This window comes from Protopterus annectens, chromosome 10.part0 (assembly GCF_019279795.1).
Source record: "Protopterus annectens isolate FY-2018-M chromosome 10.part0, PAN1.0, whole genome shotgun sequence".
In the NCBI taxonomy this organism is placed as follows: domain Eukaryota; kingdom Metazoa; phylum Chordata; order Ceratodontiformes; family Protopteridae; genus Protopterus; species Protopterus annectens.
The window spans coordinates 60,481,726-60,506,597 of record NC_056744.1 but is presented as its reverse complement, the minus strand read 5'-3'; the positions used below and the strand labels follow the sequence as shown (position 1 = coordinate 60,506,597).

At 46.2% G+C, this 24,872-nt stretch overlaps 1 protein-coding gene across 1 annotated transcript in view; it reads left to right on the top strand.

Moving 5' to 3' along the window:
- MYH10 (myosin heavy chain 10) overlaps positions 1–24,872 on the top strand; it is a 2,709,460-nt gene that overhangs the window by 542,445 nt on the left and 2,142,143 nt on the right. Inside the window, exon 6 of the mRNA XM_044086713.1 lies at positions 5,808–5,900. Within this exon, the coding sequence (XP_043942648.1) occupies positions 5,808–5,900 (93 nt within the window). The remainder of the gene's footprint in view (positions 1–5,807; positions 5,901–24,872) is intronic.

The window sequence follows — 24,872 nt, the reverse complement described above, 5'->3', positions numbered from 1 at the left end:
GGTATGTTTTTAATCAGTTTGTTAGTATGTTGGGTAGGTAAATGCTTAAATCTGAATTTCAGTTTAAACTTATGGGAAGATTGGGGAAGTGTAATTCTGAAACGAGCTTTTCTCAGTTGTACGTAGTCACAACAGTAAGATATTCTTTGTGTTTCACTGTTGCAGTCATCACATTAGGGTTATCCTGCCAGGGTAGCCCTCAGTTGGCCCGTATACCAGAGGCTTAATATTTCTGCGTCAGTTGCTGTCACTCCAGGACTATCAGGTAGTCAGTGGTATAAAATCAGGCAGCCGACGCCATTACATCAGTCTTTCTTGCTGAGGAGCCAGAAGCAGAAGCAGTTCGCACGAGTACCGGTCGGCCGCTACCTGAGTTTTTCGTTTACAAAATTGAAGTTGAAGTCTTCTAAAGCTAAGTACCCTGTCGGGGATCATTTTTTCTTGTTCTACCAATGTCAGAAAAGGTTAACAAGTGTCTCACCTGTGGTAAGCAAATACCACACAGAGATTTCCATTCTTACTGTGTCACCTGTTTAGGCCCAGACCACGATGTCCCTAGCTGTGACTTTTGTTCTTTGTTCAACACCAGAACTATACATTGTCGGGCCCTTATCATAGCTAAATACTTTTGCTCTTGAGCTCTGTATTCTGAAATGGCTTTGGTAAGCCATCAGACCACCGATCTTCCGAAAAATTTTAAGGAAAAAGACAGAGGCAGACCACACAGGTCCAAAACTGCCGACAACACTTCCATTAAGCTAGTCACCAGCCTGCCGGTACTCAGTGAGGCGCTTTCCCAGCCCCTGATGCCCACTTACCGAGACCCGTTTGGAGTCTGGTATGCCGCGAGACTCTTCATTGACTAAGGATCCTGCGGATGTCTCTACCTTGGATGAGTCCGGATCCACTGAGCAGGCACCGGCTTCCTAGGAAGTTCTTCGCACTATCGGTATTCGACACAAACCAACTTCTTTCGCGCCTTCAGTTCTTTCTAAAACTACTGAGTTTCTAAGGCCCAGGGTATGAACTACATCTAATAACCGACGAGCCATACTCAAGAAACTGCTTCCATGCCTCAATCTCAAGTGCTATAAATGGCAGAAGACCTTATGCTTATTAGAGGAAGCCAGCCTACCCCTTCTAAAAGAGAGATTTGTCCCCAGCAGCTTTGTCTGACCAGGAGTCCGCCTCTGAGGTTTCAGAATATGAAGACATGCCCTTGTCTGCTTATGAGGATTCAGATGCAGAGGAATCCATTCCCTCTGCCTCTCCTCCAGAGGAATTTTCTTTTGGTGAAACCGTACATACTTTGAGAGAACATTTCCATTAGGAATGTCAAGATTTTCCTCAGTCCAAAAAGAGACTCAAGGAATTTTTAGATTTGCCACAATACAGATCTTTAGCTATCTCTCCTGTCCTGGATGCTGTGGATGTTTTCATGGAATCTAGTTCAACTCCTGACACCCTACCCACCTGCTCCCAGGAAACCTGACCGGTATGAAGAGTCCCTGACTCTCACAAATTTATTTTCAAAAATCCTACTCCAGACCCAGAGGTAATCTCCAAGGGACCTAAAGGAATAAAAGCAACCACAGCCAAGAATCCCACCCCTTCGGACAGGGATTCCCAAGCTTTAGACAGATGGGGTAAAAAAAAGTATGCGCCTCAGCAACTCTTGCCATTAGAGCACTAAATTGTCAGTTCCACATGTTGAAATACCAGCAACATACAATGGAACTCCTTAAACAAAAATTATCTAACTTTCCTGCTTGTACAGAAAATAAAGAATTCCAGGAGCTTATGCATTCTGCCAACAAAGTTACTAAGCATACCTTGCAATGTGGCTTTGATGCCCTAGAAGCATCCTGCAGGGCAGCAGTCACAGGTTCTGTACTTAGAAGGCATGTTTAGCTTAAGGAACAAACCTTGCCAGACTGTGTCAAATCAAAACTTTTGGGCACACCATTGCACAAAGACAGTTTGTTTGGCACCAAGGCAGAAGAGGTCTTAAAGATGGAAGAAAAAGCTAAATCTATGCAGATAGTTAGACTTCTTGCAAGTCCAGCCTCTGAGGTTCAGTAGGCATTGCCCCTCCAAGCACTGGTCCTTTCCAGCTCCCTCTAGGCCAGCTCAGACAAGACCTAGGGGAAGCAGACCCCCCCCCCCCCAGACAGCACTCCCAGGGAATGCAGAGATATAAGCAATGGAATTCCTCAACTTCAAAAACAGGGAGTGCTAAGCCACCCCCTTATGGAAAGAACTCACAATGACTTTACAATTCCACCCCTTACCTCTGCCCACCTGCTTGTGCCCCTAGGAGGAAAACTCGCCTCACATGCAAAAAACTGGACTTCCATCACCAACGACCGATGGGTCCTCAACATAGTGTCCCAGGGATACAAATTTTATTACCACACACTGCCAACCCCAAAAGGGTTCCCAGATCTTCCTCCAAACCAGTGGGCAGAGGCACAAAACCAAAGTCCATTCTCTGCTCTCCATGAGGGCGATACAGCCTGTTCCTGCAGACCAGATAGGCCAAGGTTTCTATTCCAGGCTATTACTGGTACCAAGAAAGGGGCACCTGGCACCCAATCATCGATCTATCAGTTCTAAACACTTTCCTGGTGATACCAAAATTCAAAATACTCACCCTCCAGAAGTTTCTTCCTATACTATCCAAGGATGTTTGGTTAGCCACCCTAGACCGAAAGGAGGCTTATCTACACATCCCAATCAGGGATTCTTGCAGAAAATATCTGTTTCATGGCAGGATCTATGCACTTTCAGTTCTCTGCACTTCCCTTTGGCTTATCCATTGCTCCCAGAGTTTTCACAAAATGCCTGGCTCTTGCCATTGCTTTTTGCAGACAAAGGAATATTCAGATTTACCCCTACCTAGATGACTGCCTGATTGAAGCAGACAGTCAGGAAAAGCTATTACAACACCTGACCTTTGTAAAGGACCTACTGACCTCCCTGGGGTACACTATAAACGGAAAGAAATCCAAATTAGTCCCCACTCAAAAAATTGTATTCCTGGGAGCAAGCCTGGGCACAGCATCTCAGATGGCATTTCTTACTCCAGAAAAACAAGCCTATCTGACAGGCTGCTTCTCTCACCTAGCCAACAGAACCCAGTTATCTGCAAAGAAAATCCTCCAAGCTCTAGGGTTCATGACTTTTTGCATTCTACTCATTCAATATGCCAGACTGCATATGAGGAAACCTCAGTGGTACTTAAAAAGCCTTTGGTGTCAACACTCAGGACCTGGAAACAGTCATATCTATGATACCTTGTCTAAGGAAAGATTTTCTTTGGTGGGCAGCAGCATGCAACCACAAGGGCCTTCCCTTTTCACAACCCCACACCGCCCAGACCCTAACCACAAATGCATCAGAATATGCCTGAGGTGCACACCTGGTCTGGCAGGTGAATTCAGGGCCATTGGAGCCCAAATCAAATGCATTTGCACATCAGCCTGAAAGATATGCTAGCTGTCCAACACACTCTGACCGCCTTCAGACCCCTACTATCCCCGGGGCCTCTACTGATCAAAACAGACAACACTACGATGATGTGGTACATCAACAGACAGGGAGGAACTCACTCCTATCCCCTCTGCAGGCTAGCCATGACCCTTTGGCACATGGTTTCAGCCATGCAAATTTACCTGCTAGCACAATTCCTACCAGGCTCCCAAAACTCTCTGGCAGACAACTTAAGCAGAAAACTCCTAGACCCACACGAGTGGCAGCTAGACCACAGCACCTTCAGCCTTGTAACACAGAAATGGGGCACCCCGAAGGTGGACCTGTTTGCGTCCCACAACAATCACCAGCTCAGCAAATTCTGCACCAGGGAACCTCACAGCAAGGCTTGGAAATGGATGCCCTATCCTTCCAATAGGTAAACCTCTCCATCTATTCATTTCCCCCTCTACCTCTACTCACAAGGGTAGTATTCAAAATAAGGGAGGAAAAACCAAGAGCAATCTTGATTGCCCCAGACTGAGCACGCCAGCACTGGTGCCCACTGCTGCACAGTCGGTCACCCCTGCCTCCATGGCACCTTCCTCAGATCCCAAATCTCCTGACCCAGCAGAATGGAGAATTCATGCATCCACAATTGCAGACCCTGAAGCTGGCGGCTTGGCTTATTACCTTACCTCTCCTCGAGTTGCCAGCCTAAGCAAGCAAGTCCTGGACATTATACGTGAGGCCAGATGCCCCAGCATTAGAAAATCCTATGCTGACATGTGGAAAAGGTGTATTGCACCTAGATCCAGGGTAAGGGAGCTGATACAGCACAGCCTTCTGTACCTCTCATCCTGGATTACCTAGCAGACCTATTTCCACGAGGGCCTATCCTTCTCTTCTGTTAAAATTCATGTCTCTGTCATCTGTGTTCATTACAGCACAGAGCCACCTTTCTTTTCTCACCCTCTCATCCAACAGTTCCTAAGAGGGGCTAACAATTTAGGCCACCCAGAAGTGCTCCTACCCCAGCTTGGGACCTTAACTTTGTGTTGGAAAAGCTCACACTACCTCCCTTTGAGCCCTCAGCTTCAGCAGAGTTAAAATTCCTGTCTTGGAAAACAGGCTTGCTTTTGGCCATCACTTCAGCTAGAAGAGTTTCAGAGCTACAAGCACTAATGGCTGTGGAGCCTTTTGTCATTTTTCATGCTGACAGGGTCTCCCTCAGGACTAGCCCAACCTTCATGCCTAAAGTAGTGTCCAGTGTGGCTCTCCACCAATCTATTCATTTGCCCACCTTTTTCCCCAAGCCTCAAAATAAGGGGGGAGGGATTCTGCACTCTTAGATGTGCACAGACAACTTAGATTCAACCTGGATAGGACTAAGCACTTTAGGAAAACTGACCAGTTACTAGTCAGCTTTGCAGCAAGGGCGGAAGGCAAGGCCATATCCAAACAAACCATCTCCAAATGGATAGCACACTTTTTCCATTTCTGTTACAAATACCACGGGAAACGACCCCCACTGGGGGTCAGGACACATTCCACAAGGACAACCTCCACCTCTGCAGCTTTCCTCAGAGGGGTCCCGTCCCTACCAGGGACATCCTGGAGGCTGCAACATGGAGTTTTGTTCATACCTTCACCAAGCATTACCACCTGCCTATCTTTTCCAAATCCAGGGCAGGCTTTACAACCGCAGTTTTGCAGGGCATACTAGCCAGCCCCACCACTTCTTGACTGCCCCTCCACCCTTTACTTCAGCTTTGTGTGATGACTGCAACAGTGAAACACGAAGAACATAGTACAGTTAGTTGTGTTCACTTAATAAATGTAGATGTTCGAGTGTACTCACTGTTGCAGTCCTAGTTTCCCACCATCCATCCCCCTTGTCTCTCACTCTTTCTTCCTCACTCTCTACAAGGATTTTTGGTATTTACTTTCTACTAGTGGTGTTCTTCCTCCATAACCTAGCTCCTTTTTGGGGGGTTCCTGACATTTGGGGCAAGAAAATCTGATGTAATGGCGTTGGCTTTCTAATTTTATACCACTGATAACCCATCAGTCCTGGAGCGACAGCAACCAGTGCAGAAATACTAAGCCTCTGGTATTTGGGCCGACTGAGGGCTACCCCTGGCAGGATAAGAGTTGACCAACCCATGTGAACTGCACCACTGTTGCCTGTGGACAGTGCTGTATAATTTTAACCAGTGTTTTAAAAATTAGGAACAACACTAATTTAGTATATTAGTAAAGCTACATTAAATCTGAGGATGCTGCAAGGATTAAAAAGGAAGGTGAACATTTTAACTCTTGTTTTGTCATTCCAGGGGGAACTAGAACGTCAGCTGCTGCAAGCAAACCCTATCTTGGAGTCATTTGGTAATGCCAAGACAGTGAAAAATGACAACTCTTCCCGTTTTGTAAGTAACAGAAATTCCTCTGTCTGTTCCAGAAAATTTGTGTGAAAATGTCTTCCTTTTGTTGAAATGTAGCAGTGATATGAGATTAAAAATTAACGGACTCCTTCCCCTTTAGGAACCTTTGTAGGACCTTTTGAAAACTTCTTAAGATGTTATGTGATCCTATCTCGCCTACATTCTGACTGATGGGTTCGGAGCCGATCCCTCGGCTCCGACTCGGCACGCTTATGCCAAAGAGCGAAGTCTCTTATTGGCTGAGCTTACTATATCCCAGGATGCACCACTACCAGTTCCCCAGATCTCGTTTGCCGCTAACTAGCAAAGACGTGGTCTCGAGCTGGCTGAGCTAAGTAGTGTTTTTCACTAACTTTTTCTGTCAGAAATTTTCTATTTCTATAACAAAAAGCTGTTTTAACAGCTATTCCGTACCTTTTGTGTGTGACTGGTATTTTTTTCTGTGGAAAACTTGTGTGTGATTGTGTGTTTGTTCTGACTAGAGGCCCCCCTTGATTTTAAGGGCCTTTCCCTGTCAGTAAATTTCCTTAGGGGTTCTAGGATCCCCTTTAGTTGTTTCTGTAGTTGTCGGACTGTCAACCTTAATCGGTAACCGGTAAGCTAGTCATCGTAGTGACAGTCAATTAAAAAAAAAAAAAAAAACAAAACTGTGTGTTTTTTCTGTGCTTCAGTTACTGACTTTATTACTATAATGTCTCAGGCTCCTAGGCCTTCGGGCTTTAAGAAGTGCACTAAGTGCAGCTTTAAAATGTCTATCACAGATGACCACTCTCTCTGTGTATATTGTTTGGGCGCCAAACATTTGCAGGAGTCCTGCAGCGTGTGTCACGCGTTTTCCTCGAGGGTCCTCCAAGAGAGGAAAAATAAACTTATTTTGAAAGGCCTTATAAAACCCTCTTTTGAAGAAGCATTAGCGTCCTCTCCTTCTCCTGCTAAAAAGAAAAGGGCGTCGGCTCCGACCAGTCCGTCCGACCCGACCGCCAAAAGACATAGGCAGGCCTCTTCTTCGGCTCCACGGACTTCGGAGCCGAGGGCGGAACGGTCTGCCTCGATGCCTCCAGTCTCGACTCCTCTGGGTTCGGAGCCGACGGCTGGGGCATCGAGAGGCGGGTCACCTTCATCGGCTCCACTGATCTTGGAGCGGATGAAGGTTGTCCGCTCAGACTCTTCCTCCTCGCCGCCGAAGTCCTCTTCGGCACCGATGGAAATTGCTTTGTGCACTCCTTCGGCGCCGATAGTTATCGAGTCGCCTCTGAGCCGGTCCCCTAGTCCCTTGGAGCCGTTGGAGAGACCTACTCGAACCCGTTCGGTCTCCTCCAGGTCATCGAGGATGTCAGATTCGGACATAGACAAGGGTGCTCCAAAGACTGTTCCAGTCCCCAGTCTTTCAAAAATTTGTTTCGGCTCCAACCCAATTGGCTTCAGAGCCGATAGCCCACTCCATTGCCATTCCTCCTCCGACCGCTTCGGCTCCATTGGAGCAGGTGCTGATGGAGCCAGTGGAGATCCTAGGGTCGGCTCCGACCCTTACTCCAACCCCGGCCTTCGGGTCCGAGTTTAGCACACGGACTACTTCGGCCGGACCCGGGGTGACGTTTGGGACCTATGCTGTCGGTTCCGAGCCTCCCTCTCGGTGCTGCCGCGGGACTTCCGTCTGCTATCATGGCTCGGGACCGGACACTCCCAGGATTCTGGGGGTCCGGCTTTCAGAGCTATGAGGAGTGCCTTGGCCAAGTCTTCTTGCCATCTCTACGGCTTTACCGGCACCTTCCCTGGGCATGGAGACTGGGTCTTTGGCAGTTCCCCTGTCTCTAGGCAGCGGAGCCCTGGGCCTGAGGTTACCCCACTGGGGTTCCCTCCTCCTGAGGGTTCTTCGGAGTTGTCTTCGGAAGAGCCCCAAGGAAGAGATCATGCAAGAGGAAGCACGTGGACTCCCCGGAGTCTCTTACATCGGACACTGATCTTGATGATGCGGAGGGGTCCCCAAAGTCGTCCTCGGATGATGTCTCATTTGCAGACATTCTAGAAATCCTTAAGCAACGAGGCGGCTGGAATTCCAAACCCTCCGCTGATGAGTCAGTGTTTCTCAAGGCCTTCGGGCTCAGCCCTCCGCCTCCTGGGTGTCTCCGCCTCGACGAGCTCCTGGATTTGGTTTGTCGGAGGGCGTGGGAACATCCAGATACTGTGGAACCAGTGCCTTCTCGCCCTAACAAATTTTTGTCTGCCCCACCCGAGAAGGAGTTCTTGACAAAAGGCGCGGCTGTAGATGCCATGGTGGTGGCATCTGCTACCCAGCAGGACGTGGCAGAGGCTTCGACATCCGTCCATCCTCCTAATAAGGAGTCTAGGAGCATGGACCGGTACGGGAAGCACACCCTGACTTCAGCGGCCTTTACTCTGAGGTCCCTGAATTATTTGGCACATTTCACCAGACTACAGAGGGATCTGGTCAAGGAGCTCTCAGACTCCCTCTCAGGTAACCTACCTGAGCAGCTAGCCCAATTGGTTAGCTCTCAGTTGGCTATCCTTACCTCGATTTCTAACTCGTCCATGAGGCTCATTTCATATGCGGCCGAAGGGGCGGGCAGAGCGGCAGGCACAGGCGTGGCTCTACGGAGACAAGCCTGGCTCCGTTTGTGTCATTTCGCGGAGGCCTTCAAGTCTTCCTTTGCCGACGCTCCCTTTGATGGGTCCTCTTTGTTTGGACCCAAGGTAAAAGACACTCTTACCCCGCTGTGAGCAGGAGGGAAAGACTTTATCTGCCGTAGGAGCACGTTATTCCACTCCCTTTCGGCCTTATCCCAAGGCTAAAAGAGGAGGGAAGATGTGGTTCCGCAAATCACAAAAATTCTTTCCCCAACAGCAGGAAGATTCCCCTTCCAGAGGCAGAGGACGGGGAAATTATTCTGGGAGATGTCGTCCCAGAGGCGGCAGAGGCCTCCGCAACACTGGAGACCGCGAGTCCTTTCGTGGCTCTTCAGCCTCTCTCACTCCATGAGGGGTTGCCCGGCTGTGCTGCTCCGGAGCCAGTCGGGTGCCGTTTTGCCAAGCACCTAAAAGCCTGGGAATCTATTACTCAGGACAGTTGGGTGCTTCGGATTATTGCCGGAGGTTACACCATTCCCTTCACACACTCACCCCCACCGTCCAAAAAAATCCCGGACCCTCCACCCAGTCAAAGGGAAATTGCAGCCGTAGAAGCTTCAAAGCTGCTAGAAAAGGAGTCATCCAACCGGTCCCCACAGACCAGATCGGATCCGAAACTACTCAAGGTTCTTTTAGTGCCAAAAGACAGGGGTCCTGAGACCCATTTTGGATCTCAGCAAACTAAACCAGTCCGTCGTGAAGTCCAAATTCTAAATGGTCACTTTACAGTCCATTCTCCCATTGTTGGAGAAAGATGTTTGGATGTGCTCCATAGATCTCAAGGACGCCTATTATCACATACCGATACATCAGGCGTCCAGGAGGTATCTGCGCTTCAGCCTGGGAGACAGTCATTTCCAATTTTGTGCTCTGCCCTTTGGTCTCACCACAGCCCCCAGGGTGTTCACCAAGTGTTTGGCAGTAGTGACTGCTCACCTGAGGAGTCTCGGATTCCAAGTGTTTCCCTATCTGGACGACTGGCTCCTGACTGCCACCACCAGGCATCTACTACTAGAGAACCTACAAGCCACCATCTCCTGGGTACTTCCCTGGGAATTACATTCAACTGGTCAAAGTCTGTCTTGCTGCCTTCTCAGCGCATAAGATTCATAGGAGCAGAGATAGACTCAAAATTGATGCGAATCTTCCTTCCTACCGAAAGGATACAAACATTACAAGGTCAAGTCCGAGCCCTGCTTCTAAGATCCAAAGCCCCAGCCAGGTTGGTCCTGCAACTTTTAGGTTCAATGTCTGCCACGGTTCTCCTAGTTCCTCTGGCAAGATTGCACATGAGAATTCTTCAGTGGCTGTTATCTACACAATGGTCCTTTCAGGATCTCCCCCTCAATCATCACATACTGATTACAGAAACGTGCAAACGGGACCTCCGCTGGTGGCTTCTGCCATCCAATCTGAATCAGGGAAGACCTTTTGTTATGCCCCCTCCGGTAGCCACCTTGACGACGGATGCCTCCCAGACGGGGTGGGGGGGGCATTGTCTGGGCAGGTCAGTTAAGGGATCTTGGCTTCCAAACGAAACCTTTCTCCATATCAATGTGTTGGAAATGAGGGCTGTACTTCTGTCCCTACAAGCCCTCCACAACTTTCTCCCTCAAGGCATTATCGCTATCCACACAGACAACATGTCGGTGGTCTGGTATCTAAACAAACAAGGAGGGACCAGATCTTTACCCCCTTTGCAGAGAGGCCATGAGGGTGTGGGAATGGGCAGTGGCTACCAACCGCTTCCTGGTAGCGACCCACATTCCAGGAAAATCCAATGTATTGGCAGACAGACTGAGCAGGACTATTCTTTCTCCTCACGAGTGGTCCCTGAACGAAGCTGTAGCGGCTCAGATTTTCCAAAGATGGGGGATTCCGTGCTGCGACCTGTTTGCAACACCACAAAACACGAAGTGCAAAAGGTTCTTTTCCTTGACCCCACGTCAAGGGGAAGCAGCTACGGATGCTCTAGTCCAACCTTGGCCAACAGGACTACTTTACGCTTCCTCCGGTTCCACTCCTTCCCAAAGTCATCCAGAAAGCTTCCCAATTGGGGTCCACAATGATTCTAATTGCTGCACTGGCCTCGCCAGGTATGGTTCCCCTACCTACAGAAATATGCTCTGGACGGTCCCTGATTTTTGGATCTAACTCCGGACCTTCTGATTCATCAGTCGGGACAACAGCACCAGTCCCTTCACACTTTGAAATTAGCAGCTTGGCTCCTCCACTTCCGACTTTAGTCAGAAATCACACCTTGGACCCTGAAGTTATTCACATTTTATCTTCAGCCCACAAACCCACCACTAAGAAATTGTATCACAGTAAGTGGAAGAGGTTTGCTATCTGGGCTCAACTCAGTGGCTTAGACCCTATTACTGCTCCGATACCAGAGGTCTTGAAATTTTTAACATCCTTGTTTAATCAAGGATCTTCAGTCTCTACTATTAAGGTCCAACTAGCAGCTATCTCCAAATTCATGAATCCATAGACCCACCGTTGATGAGTAGCAGATTATGTAAAACTTTCATGAAAGGTGCTGTGCTTTTAAGACCCCCAGTTTTTCATCCTGCGCCTCCGTGGGATCTTGATTTGGTACTTGGTGCCTTAACATCTTCCCCCTTTGAACCGGCTGCTACATGTGAGTTGAAATATCTGTCTTGGAAAACTGCCTTCTTAATTGCAATTACCTCTGCAAGAAGAGTTTCAGAACTTCAAGCCCTATCTATCAAACCACCGTACTTGATTTTTCACAAGGATAGAGTATCACTTAGGCCTAATCCATCTTTTGTCCCTAAAGTTTGTTCTAATCTCTGTCTCCAACAATCTCTAGAGCTACCAGTTTTCTTTCTAAAATTTTCAAACAAAGCGGAATACACCTTGCATAAGTTGGATGTTCACAGGCAATTGCGCTTCTATCTAGACAGGACTCAACAGATTCGAAAAACAGACCAATTGTTTGTGTCCTTTTCAGACAAACTGGGCAAAACCATCACTAAACCTACTATTGCCAAATGGATTAGAGATTGCATAACTCAGGCTTATTCCTCTTCAAATAAGCAACTTACAACATCTGTCAAAGCTCACTCTACTAGAGCTATGGCTACCTCTATTGCTTTTCATTCCAAGCTCGCTATTTCTGAGATTTGTGCTGCGGCTACTTGGTCCAACCCGCACACTTTCATTTCCCACTATAAATTGGATGTGGCATCTAAAGGGCGAGCATCATTTGGTTCCACGGTACTCAGGAGTGTTTTCCAGTGAGCCACCCAGGATTCAGGTGCTAGGGACGCTGTCCCATCAGTCAGAATGTAGGCGAGATAGGATCACATAACATCTTTTAGTTATGTACTCACCATAACTTCAGATGTTTGGGATCCATCTCGCCTACATTCCTAATACCCACCCTCCTTCCCCCTGCCTTGGGGATCAGAAGAGATTGAATGGTTTGAGCTCTACTGTTTTTATCTTGTTTCATCTGACGATGTTATATAAGCAGTGCGTGCGTGTGTGCATGTATGCAGACAAACTAGATCTGGGGGACTGGTAGTGGTGCATCCTGGGATATAGTAAGCTCAGCCAATAAGAGACTTCGCTCTTTGGCATAAGCGTGCCGAGTCGGAGCCGAGGGATCGGCTCCGAACCCATCAGTCAGAATGTAGGCGAGATGGATCCCAAACATCTGAAGTTATGGTGAGTACATAACTAAAAGTTTTATGGCATCTTAACGTTACATTCTCTGTATGTTGAAGGCGCTAACTCAGTTTAATTTTTGATTCACTCATTTTTTTTTTTTTCAAATGTTGGCAGGAATATCAAAAAATATAGGCTTGATTCTGGTTGTATTTTAAGACTGAGGGCTGTCATGAGAGAATAACCTCCTGTAATGTACGCTTTAAAGGGGGATGTAAAGGCTACAGGCTTTATTCAGTCATGCTGTTTGTGCTTTTTTCCTTCTGTTTCTCTGATTTTTTTTTCACATTGAGATTATTGTGCAGCTGCTGTTAGTCAGTTTTGTTTTTAAAGCCATGTAATATCCATCTCACTATATTTGCACAGTTTTAGCATTATGCCACTTTATCCTGTTGAAGTAAATCACTTCATACGCCCAACTGATTGATCTTCAGCAGTGTTCCTAATTGTTGCCTTACATTTTTGTGTTGCTGTTTGAGAATTGAGCTGTGATGCCAGAGGTGAATTGTTACACATGCTAATACCAGGCAGAAAAGTAAGATTTAGAATTCAAATTAATGTGAACACACTACTTCTTATTTGGTCAGCATTTTGAATAAGTGAGACTAGTTTTTGAAAAAAAAAGCTATATTGTACCTAGTCTTAACTCTGGGGTTTCACTTCAACCTGCCCTAATTAGGAGGCGGTGACTTTGGTTGTTCATAATTGCTTTAATTGATGTAGACTGATGATTGATTAATAATTGTATTAAATCAAAACTTATATGGTCCTTTCATTGATTTGGACCAGTATTCCTTAATATTTTTGTCTTTGTCCCATGAGTGAAGAGATGTTGAGAGTTATGAATCGCCTGACAAGCTTAAGTTAAACTGTCAGGTTGTATTGTTTTTGTCAAGTTTCTAGACCGTTCTCGGGTCCATGTCAGAGGGATAAAAGCATAATTATGACCCAGGTGACCTGGTTTAATTTAATATGCATGCAAGATGGAGTTGACAAGAGGATAATGGGAGTGAGACAGTAATGTTGCCTTGCCTTTTATGGAATAGACAGATGGTGATAGATTATTCTGGTTTGCTCCTTTGGCCACTGAGTGGAGCTTAATGGTGCTGGGAAGAAGCAAGAGACCAAGGCTGTGAACGGAAGATTGCACACTTAAGGGGAAGGCATTGTAGGCTCTTGCAGTCGTGCAAAGTACTCATGTCGTGGGCTTAAGGTTTTTGAAAACTTACCCTGACTAGATGAAAAAGATTGCTTTTGTTGGTTATCCTACACTTTGAATGTGAATTTTAACAAGTACCATTTTGGCATGTTTATCTATTTAAGGTTTGTTGAAAGGTGACCCACTTGTATTGTGCAGGACTGATGTACTGTGCAGTGGTTTTCTGTACTTTTTCCTCAGTGTTGTGTGACTGTAAAATTGATACATTGTAATATATAAGTAATGGGGATGTGCTGTGGGGTCTTGTCCACTATAAAAATGTTTTTTTTTCTTTTTTAGTACTTTTATGTCCAAATAACATGGCTGAAACTCTTCCGATAGCTCTGGTGAAGTTGGGTAGTTCCCGTGCTAGGAACATTTGGGTCATTGTATAAATAGGGGTTGAATCCTAACCCCCCAGGCTATTGGGATTAAGCTGTACTCACTAAAATGTGACCACAGAAAAAAGAAACAAGTGACTGAACTTTGGGAGCACTGTATCTTTTCTGGTTTTCTAGAATCTGGATGTTTGGTTACTGTCACTCTTGTCTCCTATCAGACCCAAGAATGTGTTGTTGATTAGGCTGACTTTCTCTGAAGAGAGAGAGATTGAGTGTCTCTTCAGGGTGATGTGTGGGGTAATGATTAAAGAAGTGGAATGAATGGGCAGTCTTGGCACAAGGAGACAAAAGCCCATAGCTTAAAAAAAATTATAAGCTCTGAATAACGAAGGTGAAAGGTAGATTTCTCAGATAATGTTTGGTCAACGGAACAGCAGGCCTTGCGTTTCTGCTGCCCTATAGTGATGGCAACAAACTCCTTAGAAGCTGGAGCTCCTTCATACCTGTAATCCATTTCTGTTTTTAAATTCTTCAGATCTCATTACTGTCATTAAGACAACAACATCTCCTTACAGCTCGAGTGACCAGGAATGAATTAGAGAATTCTGAAAGTTTTTTCCTGACCAGCTAAGTCAGATTTCTCTCTCTAATTTTGTTAGTGTCTGTTTTTCGTATCTTTAATGATGATTATATTGACCACTGCAGCTGGTAGCTAAGTTTGTATGGGTTATATCCTGTCAAAGATATAACAGCTGGCCAGCTTCCGAAGCTTCAGGGCACCTTCCACACTCCCAAACCATTAGACAGTTTGAGCTGAGCCATCCAGAAATCAGGTTTTGGCATTAAGCCCTAAAGAGCTTTCCTGTTGCCAAAGACTGCTCCACTGTGGGCTTCTGAGGATAGACTGTTCACACATGCTGTTCCATTGCTTAGCAGATAAATTCCCATTGGGGAGGAAAACCTTCCATGTTTATTTTTTACTGTTAACTTTACTAACCAGAAAAGTATTTTTTTGACTAGGAGTTTGTGGTGCTAAACTGCTGTAAGACTTGTCTTTACTTTTAAACGGGAGTGCACTTTTTCTGTTAGCTAAAGGTTGTTAAAAACCTTTAAAATCTACTTTTGTTGTGGAGAAACTGTTTCTGGCAGCCCCAAAAAGTAAAATGGAGTATGGCATTGCTTTTTTACTATGTTTCTATTAGGAAAAATGTGACTTTTTGGGTTTTGGGACTTTGATGTTTTACAAACTTGTGCTGATGTTTTACAAACTTGTGCTGCTTGGTTTCCCCAGGAAAGAGAGACCATTTTCAACTTGACAATGGAACAAGCTACCAGTCTGAGGCAGTCTCTTCTTCCAGCTACAAAAAGAAAAAGTTAAGCAAGCAGCCTTTGCCACCACAACAGTCTTGCAGTTTGTCTCCTCCACAGGTGGGTGACTCTGTTGTGGCCAAGGCAGGTTCCTCAGACCACTCCTTTTTCCCCCCTGGATCCCTCTGGTGTAGCAGCTACAGCTGTTGTGGACCTGGGGTTACCACATACCCTGCAGCTGTTAGGGTCCCCTCAATCGGCAAGGGAGAGCAACTATTGTCTGTCTTGGGAGAAGGGGCAGTAAAGATATCTCTGTTTAGTCAGAATATCATGTCTGTCACTGGGGAAGTTATAGGTGCCATTAATAAACCTGTTTGCCCCAATTTTCCTGTCAAAAAACTGAAAACTAAACATTTGTCTAGTCCTGTAACTGTTTCTATGGATAACAGTAGCTTATTAGATCTTGCTGAGGGTCTTTTTCAGGCTGTTGATCCTTTCTGTAAGATGGTTTCTGGTAAAAGAAGAGGGTTCCTCTCTTTCCTGAAGATATTCAAATTCTGAGCCTGGACAGGAAGATGAAGGGACAAATACAGGATTTTCTGCTCAGATTTCGAAGTCGGACTAATGAGGGTATGGTATCTGAATCACCTTGAGATTCTCTTTCTCAGAGACCATTTCCAGAATATGCCAGTGTTTTTAGTAGTCAAACACTGTGGTTTCTCAGTCTGTCAGAAAATACTCAGGTGTTACAAATGGAATTTCCAGAAGCTTCTTCCATCCCGCAGTGCTGTCAGTATTGGAAGATGGTAACTGCCTGCAACTTCCCTGATAGCCAGCTTGCTGTTCCTAAAAAAACAGATACATAAAGTTCATCAGTCTTTCATTGTTTATACAGTCTTTAAGACCTGACCGAGTAGCTGTAGCTTTAGTTAATCCATCTGCTGTCAAACATTTAGTTATTTCCAAACCTTCCCTTTCTGTCAAGGATGATCAAGTAAGTATGGGGGGAAAGTGTATGCTGCTGTAACTGATTTTCAAAAATTTGAATTGCCAGTCTTCTGTTTTGTGTCTTTAAGCTTTTCCCGGTTAGAGGTCGCCACAGCGGAACTCCGGTCCGTTAATGATTGGTAGTGGATTTTTACATACCTGGTTACCAGCCCTGACGCACAACCTTCAACGAAGGCATGCCCCATTCACGTATGCCTCCACACAGAAGACTCTCTAGCTGAGAATCGAATGGGACAACGTCTTGCTGTGAGGCGACAACACTACCGCAGCACCAGTCTTCTGTGTTAAAGTTTAATGTTAAGTTGTCTATCTCGCCTTCATTCTTGCTGGATGGGTTCGGAGACGATCCTCTGCTCCGATTCATCCTTTTACTAAAGCTCGAGAGCTATTTACCTACTCGGGGCCTCCCTTTATCCCACAGTGCTAGGCGTCAGATATCCAGATCTCGTTTGCCGCTTCAGCTACGAGGTTGCGTTTTTTACCGGCTCCAGGTCGTATAATTCTTTTACTGCTGTTTTACTGTCAGTGTTATTTTTAGATATTCTTCTCTCTTAGTTTTATTAGATCGTGTAGCCCCTTTAGACCCCACTTAGGATCTCCTTTTCTGTTAGTTTTCTTCCCTCCCCCCCTCCCCACCCTTTAGGGTAGTGTTAGGCCTGTCTCTTTATAGTTTATATTGTATTATATACATATATGTGTGTGTGTATATGTATATGTATGTATGTATATGTATATATATATATATATATATATATATATATATATATATATATATATGTATATATGCATGTATATGTATATATGCATGTATATGTATATATGTATATATATATATATATATATATATATATATATATATGTACATATATATATATATGTATATACATATAGATAATTTTTGATAAGTTTTTGTTAGGGATAACAGTTGTAGTTATAGTGGTATTGTTACTGTTCTAGTGCGTGTGTGTCTGTGTGTAGTGTTTTAAGCACTAAAACTTCCCTTGGTATCTCTTATCATGTCTAAAGATACCAAGGTTTCAAGAAGTGTGACTCGTGCTGTCAGAAGATGTCTTTGACAGACTGTCACACTTCTTGTGTTTATTGCTTGGGCCCCCTACACCTGCAGGACTCTTGTTCGGACTGTCATGCCTTCAGTCCGAGAGTCCTGCAGGAGCGTAGGAATAAGCTCATTTTGAGGGGCTTGTTAAAGCCAGAAGGATCCCCGGCCAAGCCTTCGTCGGGGAAATCTTTAAAGCCCGCCAAACCGTCGGTTCCCTGTTCGGAGCCGAAGCCGAGCGGAGCTTCTGCCTCCTCATCGGTTCCGGCCGGAACCGACACTTTGAGACCTCAGTCTGCTCCGACTTTGCTATCGGAGCCTTCTCTGAGCCGAAAGCGCTCCAGGTCCCCCTCTTTAGAGTCCGTTCGCTCAGCTCCCAGGTCCCCATTACTACAGTCGGAGCGGAGCCATAGATCCCATTCCTCTCGGTCCTCCAGGCTATCGGATCATGACTTAGAGAAGGGTGGTCAGTAGGCTCCTAAAGTCGCAGGCATTGGCGAAAATGTTGACTAGCCCTTCTCAACAGACTGTGGCTATCCCTGTTTCTTCAACAGTTCCTCCTCCGACTCTACCACCATGATCGGAGCTGGAGCTTGTTGGGTCTCGAATCGTCGGAACGTCTGAGCCGATACCACACCTTTCAGATCCCTCATCGGCTCCAATCTCTTCATTGGTTCCGTCCTTGGAGGGATCCGGGCGCCGAGACTCCCTCGTCGGCTCCGAGGGGGGTGAGTGGCATCGGACCCTTGTCTGACTCTGTTCACCCTCTCGGGGCCTCGGTGCAGGTGAGCCCAGCCCCAACATCGGCCTCGGAGCCATCCCTCTCGGTGCCGGAAGGGGTTCACGTCTCTTCTGAGCGGGGACCCTTTCTCTGCCTGATAGGGGTGCCTTTGAGGTCATGAGGAGCGTGCTGACTCCGGTGTAGGCTCCATGATCGACCCCTTCGGCTCCTCCCCCCATGGTGCCTGCGTCGGTCTCTGTCCACCCTCCTGACCCCAGGCGTGGAGAATAGGTGCTCCAGGTAGCCCCATTGGGTATATCTTCCTCTTACGAGGCCTCCCATGATCACTCAGAGGTGCCCCCTCAGAAGAGAAAATGTAAGAGGAAGCATGTTGACTCCCCCGAGTCAGTCATCTCTGACACCGACTTGGAGGATTCGGAAGGGTCCCCAAGGTCCCCCTCTGAGAATGTCTCCTTCTCCAACATCCTTGAGATCCTTAGTCAGAGGGGGAACTGGACTGCGCTTAACCCTTCCGAGGACGAGTTGGTGTATCTGGACGCATTTGGTTCTCACCCTTCCACCTCCTGGGTGTCTCCACCTTTCGACCCGCTCATGGAAGTAGTGGCTCGGAAGGCATGGACGGCCCTGGACACAGTGGAACCAACTCCCCGCAGGCCCACAAAATTCATTACAGCCCCGTCCGACAAACAGTTTCTTTCAAAGGGTGTCCCTGTTGATGCCATGGTGTTTGCAGCAGCCACTAAGAAGGAGCTGGCTGACCCTTCAGTGCCTGTCCATCCACCTAATAAAGAATCTTGGACAATGGACAGGTATGGGAAGCGGATGTTTTCTTCAGCGACCTTTTCCATGCGGTCGCTGAACTATCCGTGCCATTTCACCCGCCTTCAAAGAGATCTCCTTAAGGAACTGGGTGATGCCCTTCAGGATCCATCTGCTGCGGGATCTCAGGAAAAGATTAACTTCCAGCTGGCGACCCTTAATTCTATAGTCAACTCCTCCATGCGGCTCATTTCTTATGCAGCCGATGGGGCGAGTAGAGCCGCAGGCACAGGCGTGGCTTTGAGAACACATGCCTGGATGCGGTTATGTAACTTTGCTGACCCCTTTAAGGCATCCTTCACCAATAACCCCTTCGATGGTTCGGCTTTGTTCGGACCACAGGTGAAGGATACCCTTACCAGGTGTGGGCAGGAAGGCAAGACTCTCTCTGCCGTGGGAGCCTGTTTTTCTACTCCCTCTAGACCATACCCTAAAGGCCAGAAGAGTGGAAAAATGTGGTTTTGCAAACCCCAAGGAGTCGTGCCTGACACACGTGGGGAGTTTCCCACCAGGGCCAGAGGAGGGAACAATAGACGCCCAGGGGCAGAGGGGGTCTGCAAAATCAGGGTAGCAGGGAATCTTTCTTTGACAAACCCTTTCAGCACCCCCTGAGGGGCTGCCCGACTGTCAACCTTCGGAGGCAGTCGGGGGAAGATTGTCACTGTACCCAGAAGCCTTTGTCCACACCCCCGTGCAAACAAACAGGTCCCTTCCAGATGTTCCACCCGTTCTAAGGGAACAAGCAGTACTAGAAATTTCAAAACTGCTAGAAAAAAAGAGCCATCCAGCCAGTCCCAGCAGACCAGCAAGGATCCGGGATTTACTCCCAAGTTCTTTTTGGTACCAAAGAAAACAGGGGACTGGAGACCCATTTTGGATCTCAGCAGGTTAAACAAATCTGTTCAAAGAATGAAGTTTCGGATGGTCACGCTTCAGTCCATTTTACCCTTTTTGGGTCCGGACATTTGGATGTGCTCCATAGACCTTCAGGTGCGTACTACCATATCAGAATGAACAGATGCTCCAGGAGGTTTCTCCGCTTCCGGCTGGGAGCCAGTCACTATCAATTCAGAGCCCTGCCCTTTGGTCTCACCACAGCCCCCAGGGTGTTCAAATGCATGGCAGTGGTTACGGCTCACCTGAGATGGCAAGGATTCCTGGTGTTGCCATATCTAGACGACTGGCTCCTAACTGCTTCCACCAGGCATCAGCTAATCCGAGCCAGGGATTATACCATCCAAACTTGCTCCGAGCTAGGTATCTCTATAAACTTTGAAAAGTCTGCGTTGTCGCCTTGTCAGTCTATAACCTTTATAAGCGCCATATTAAATACAAAAGAACTGTCGGCAAAACTCCCATTAGAAAGAGTATTAGACATCCACCGACATGTTCAAACGTTACTACAGTGCAAGAGAATTCAGGCTAGATTTGTACTGAAAACCTTGGGTCTCATGGCAGCAGCAATCATATTACTTCCCCTGGCTCGTTTTCACATGCGGATTCTTCAATGGATGTTTTTTACCCAATGGTCCTTTCAACAGCTTCCGATGTCTCACAAAACAATCACCCAATCATGCAAAGACCACCTTTCTTGGATGGTCTCCCCTCAAGTTTTTCAGGGCAGACCGTTTGTCCTTCCTCCTCCGGTTGCCACGGTGACAACGGATGCCTCCCTGATCGGGAGGGAGGGAGCATTTTCAGGGCAGGACTGTCCAGGGCACTTGGCAACCCCTAGAGTACCATCTGCACATAAACGTCTTGGAGATGAGCGGTACTTTTAGCGTTGCAAGCTCTTCAGGACTCTCTACCTACTGGGACTATTGCAGTTCAGACGGACAATATGTCGGTAGTATGGTACATCAACAAGCAGGGCAGAACCAGGTCCTATCCCTTATGTCGAGAAGCACTCGGACTCTGGCAGTGGGCGATCTCCTCTCAATGGTTTCTGATAGCAATGCACATCCCCGGGAAGTCCAACGTCATAGCGGACAGGCTAAGCAGAGCAATCCTTATGCCTCACGAGTGGTCTCTCAGTTAGCGGACAAAATTTTCCGCAGCTGGGGTCAACCTTGCTGCGACCTTTTTGCAACCCCTCTCAACAGCAAGGGCAGCGACTTCTTCACTCTCTTCCCCCTCCCAGGCCATTCCCCCAGAGACGCTCTAGTTCACGATTGGCCCCAGGGTCTTCTGTATGCATTCCCTCCTTTTCCCTTAATTCCAAAACTGATTCAGAAAGTGACCGCTTTGGGATCCAGGATGATCCTCATTGCTCCTTACTGGCCTCGACAAATTTGGTTCCCATTCCTGCATCGTCACCTGCTGGAGCAGCCCTGGAATTTGGACCCAGTGCCAGACCTCTTGATCCATCAGTTGGGTGGGCTGCACCAATCCCTTCACTCTCTCAACCTCACAGCTTGGTTGCTCCACTTCCAGCCTTAGCCAGGCTTCCACATATTTCTCAGCCAGTGCGTGAAATCATACTTCGCACAAATCTTCTACTAGGAAGACTTATGCTAGTAAGTGGAAACGTTTTTCTTTCAGGGCAGAGGCTAGAAAGATAGACCCCTTTACAGTCCCTGTCCATAATGTTTTAGATTTTTTGGCGGAACTTTTTCGAGCAGGTTCCTCGTCTGCCACCATTAGGGTCCAATTGGCTGCTATCGCAAATTTTCACGTTGGCCTATCAGAGTCCAGTATCATGTCCCACAAACTTTGTAAGGCCTTTCTTAAGGGGACGATTTTACTTTGACCCCCGGTTAAAGATCCCCCCCCCTCCGTGGTATTTGAACTTGATATTAACTTCATTGATTCTCCCTCCTTTTGAACCTGCAGCTTCTTGTTCCTTAAAGTTACTCTCCTGGAAGACTCTCTTCTTAGTAGCCATCACCTCAGCCAGAAGAGTATCGGAACTTCAAGCCCTTTGTATTCGTCCTCCTTATCTTATTTTTCACAGATAGTTTCACTCAGGACTAATCCTTCCTTTTTACCTAAAATACCCTCAGAGACAAATCTCAGTCAGGCTATTTGATCTTCCTGTCCTTTTTTCTAATTATTCAAACAGAGCTGAACAAAAGTTACACTATTTGGACGTTCACAGGCAATTATGTTTTTATTTGGATAGGACCAAACAGACAAGAAAATCAGATCAACTTTTCCTGTCCTATGCTGAGGGCAAGCAAGGCCTGCCAGTTTCTAAGGTAACCTTGTCCAGGTGGCTGGCCTGTATTATTACCTTGATCTACCAACTGAGACATAAAGAACTCCCTACAAAACCAAAAGCTCATTCCACCAGAGCATTGGCTATGTCGGTAGCTTTTCAGGCTAGACTTCCAATGGAATCTATTTGTGCTGCAGCCACATGGGCCACTCCTCATGCCTTCATTTCGCATTACAAGTTGGATATGGCCTCCAGGAGTCGAGCTGATTTTGGTTCCACTGTGCTCAAGAGTCTGTTTCGATGAGCCACCCAGGGCTAAGGTGCTAGGGACACTGTCCCATCCAGCAAGAATGAAGGCGAGATAGACAACTTAACATTAAGAAGTTATGTACCTACCATATCGTTCCATGTTGTCTTCATCTCGCCTTCTTTCTTGCGTCCCACCTTCCATCCCCCTAGCCTGGTTATGACAGAGAAGAATCCCTTTTGAGGCCTTCTTCCTATGGTTGACCTTTTTTTAGGTTACGCCCTCCTCTGTTTGTAGCACTGTAGGTAAACCTTGTGGTGGGAATGGGTGTTTTTGTTTCCATGGTGTTAGCTCTACCAAACGAGATCTGGATATCCGATGCCTAGCATTTTGGGATAAGGGGAGGCCTTGAGCCAGTAAATAGCTCTCGAGCTTTAGTAAAAGGCTGAGTCTGAGCCGAGGATCTGCTCCGAACCCATCCAGCAAGAAAGAAGGCGAGATGAAGACAACATGGAACGTTATGGTAGGTACATAACTTCTTATTCTAACTGATAGTATAAGGAATGTTTTATCTGCAGTTGCTAATTGTGAAGAAAAATATGCTCTGAATGGTTTGGTTTCTTCCATGTTAATGATTCTTTAGATAGTACTACCAGGGCTGTGGCCACTGGCTCTGTTTTCAGGAGCTTGCCTGGCTGCGTTCTCAGAACCTCCAAGAAGCTATGAAAAAAGTGAGATCTTAAATTCTCCCTTGGATAGACTTGTTAGTTTACAGTATGCTGCAGAGATAGTCAAACAATGTAAACGGATTCAAGGGAAACTGAATTTTCAGCCCTCTTTTTTTCCACATTTTCCATACTCTGGATGTTCAAAAAACTTTGGTACTATCATGACAGAACAAAATTGTTCAGATATTCAGATCGCTTGCTAATTTCTTTTGAAGGTAAGAAGGGACAACCTGTGGTCAAAGCAGACTATTTCAAAAGGGTTGTCTCAACTATTACTTTTTATTGTTCCCACCACAGCAAAATCTATTCCAGACAGGGTCAAGCCTCAGTGTACCAGGGCCTTGGCTTTTATCTATGGATTTTTGGAAATGGTTGGATTCTAAGTACTACTATAAAAACAGGAACTTAATCCTTTGTACATAATTTAACAAAGTATTAGAAGGTTGATTCTTTCTAGGTCTAGATCAGGCTTTGCTAAGACCGTTATCCAGGGGATCATTCCCTTTCCAGCCTTCAAATGTAGTAGTATAGGGTAATATGTCCATATAGCTTAGGGTATTGCAGCAGTGATCAATATGATGAATATGGTACAGTTGTTCCAAGTAATTTTACCTTAAGAATAAATGTTCGAATGATCACTGTTTGTAGTAGCTGCTCCATCCTCTTTTATTTGCTGTGTTCTTATGCCAGTGTATGGGTATGCATGTTGTTTTTGTTTATTACTCCTAGCATTGTCCTCTCAGTGCTCAGCCTCTCACACTCTTATTTGGCATGAAAGCTCTGAAGGGGTTGATGACCAAACTTGACTTTTAGATATCTAATATCCAATGGTCTAATAGTGTGGGCATGAGGAAGGTGCATTGAAGCTTAGGATGCTGGGAGGATAATAACCCATGTAGCTTAGGCTACTGCATGAGTGATCATTTGAACATCTACCCTTTTATGGTACATTTACTCACACGGCTGCACTTTTGTTTTGTGTTCTAACATAGCCCTGTCTACCCTTTCCCATTATTCTTCCTTCGTACCCAGTTACTTTTGGCCCAAGACCTTTTTTTCTGTGTCTTTTTTTTTTCTCCTTACTGGTGTTAGCAGCTTAGCTGTTTTATAAAGTGGTGCATGTAGTGGTTTATGATTATGGAAAGAGTTAACAGGGATTTAGAAAGTGCATATGCTGTAAGCAGAAGTTTCCCTTGCTGGACCCTCACAAGGTATGTTTAATTTGTTTGGGAATATTGCATTTTAATACTGACTGCCCTGTTTGCAAGGATTTCTGCAGTGTGACACTAGCTGACTATCGTAACAAATTTCTCTAGGGCAGGGGTGTCCAACCTTTTCAGCTGCAAGGGCCGCATTGAGTCAACAGAAGTGGCCTGGGGGCAAATGGCAAGTGAGGACCAAAAAAAAAAAAAAAAAAGGTCTCTCACAAACTGAAGAGCATCATAAACCAAAAAGCAAAAAAACCCAGGCATACGCGGACCAATACAAAGTCGGCCCACTGGCTGTATTGCAAGTGAACTTGAACAATAAACAAATCAATAAATGCATAACATTTGCCCTAAAACTCAATATCTCATTCTAATTATAAAAAAAAACAGTTAAATCTAACATCCCAGTTTATTTGCAAAAAAAATCAACAGGTACAAACCTTTCAACTTGCACGAGACCACACCTGCGATTCTGCTGGTCTCCATGTCCTCCATCATGTCCCCAATGCCCACACGTTGTCCAAAGCGCCCATGCACTCCTCCGTTTCCAGCTTTGCAATCTGTCCCTGAAACACGGCACCGGCAACATCAGGAATGATGAGACCCTCACTTCTCAAAAAATGAATAACCTCCATTTCTACATTTGCTTCACTGTCACCAGCAGATGGCACACCTTATCAAACCCGTGGTTTTCTGCCATACCACTTGCATGATCTCAGGATTACCGCCACACAACTACACAATTTGAGTTTCAGATTTCAAATCCTTCAGAAAATGCACTTTGCACAAACCCCTTGTCACT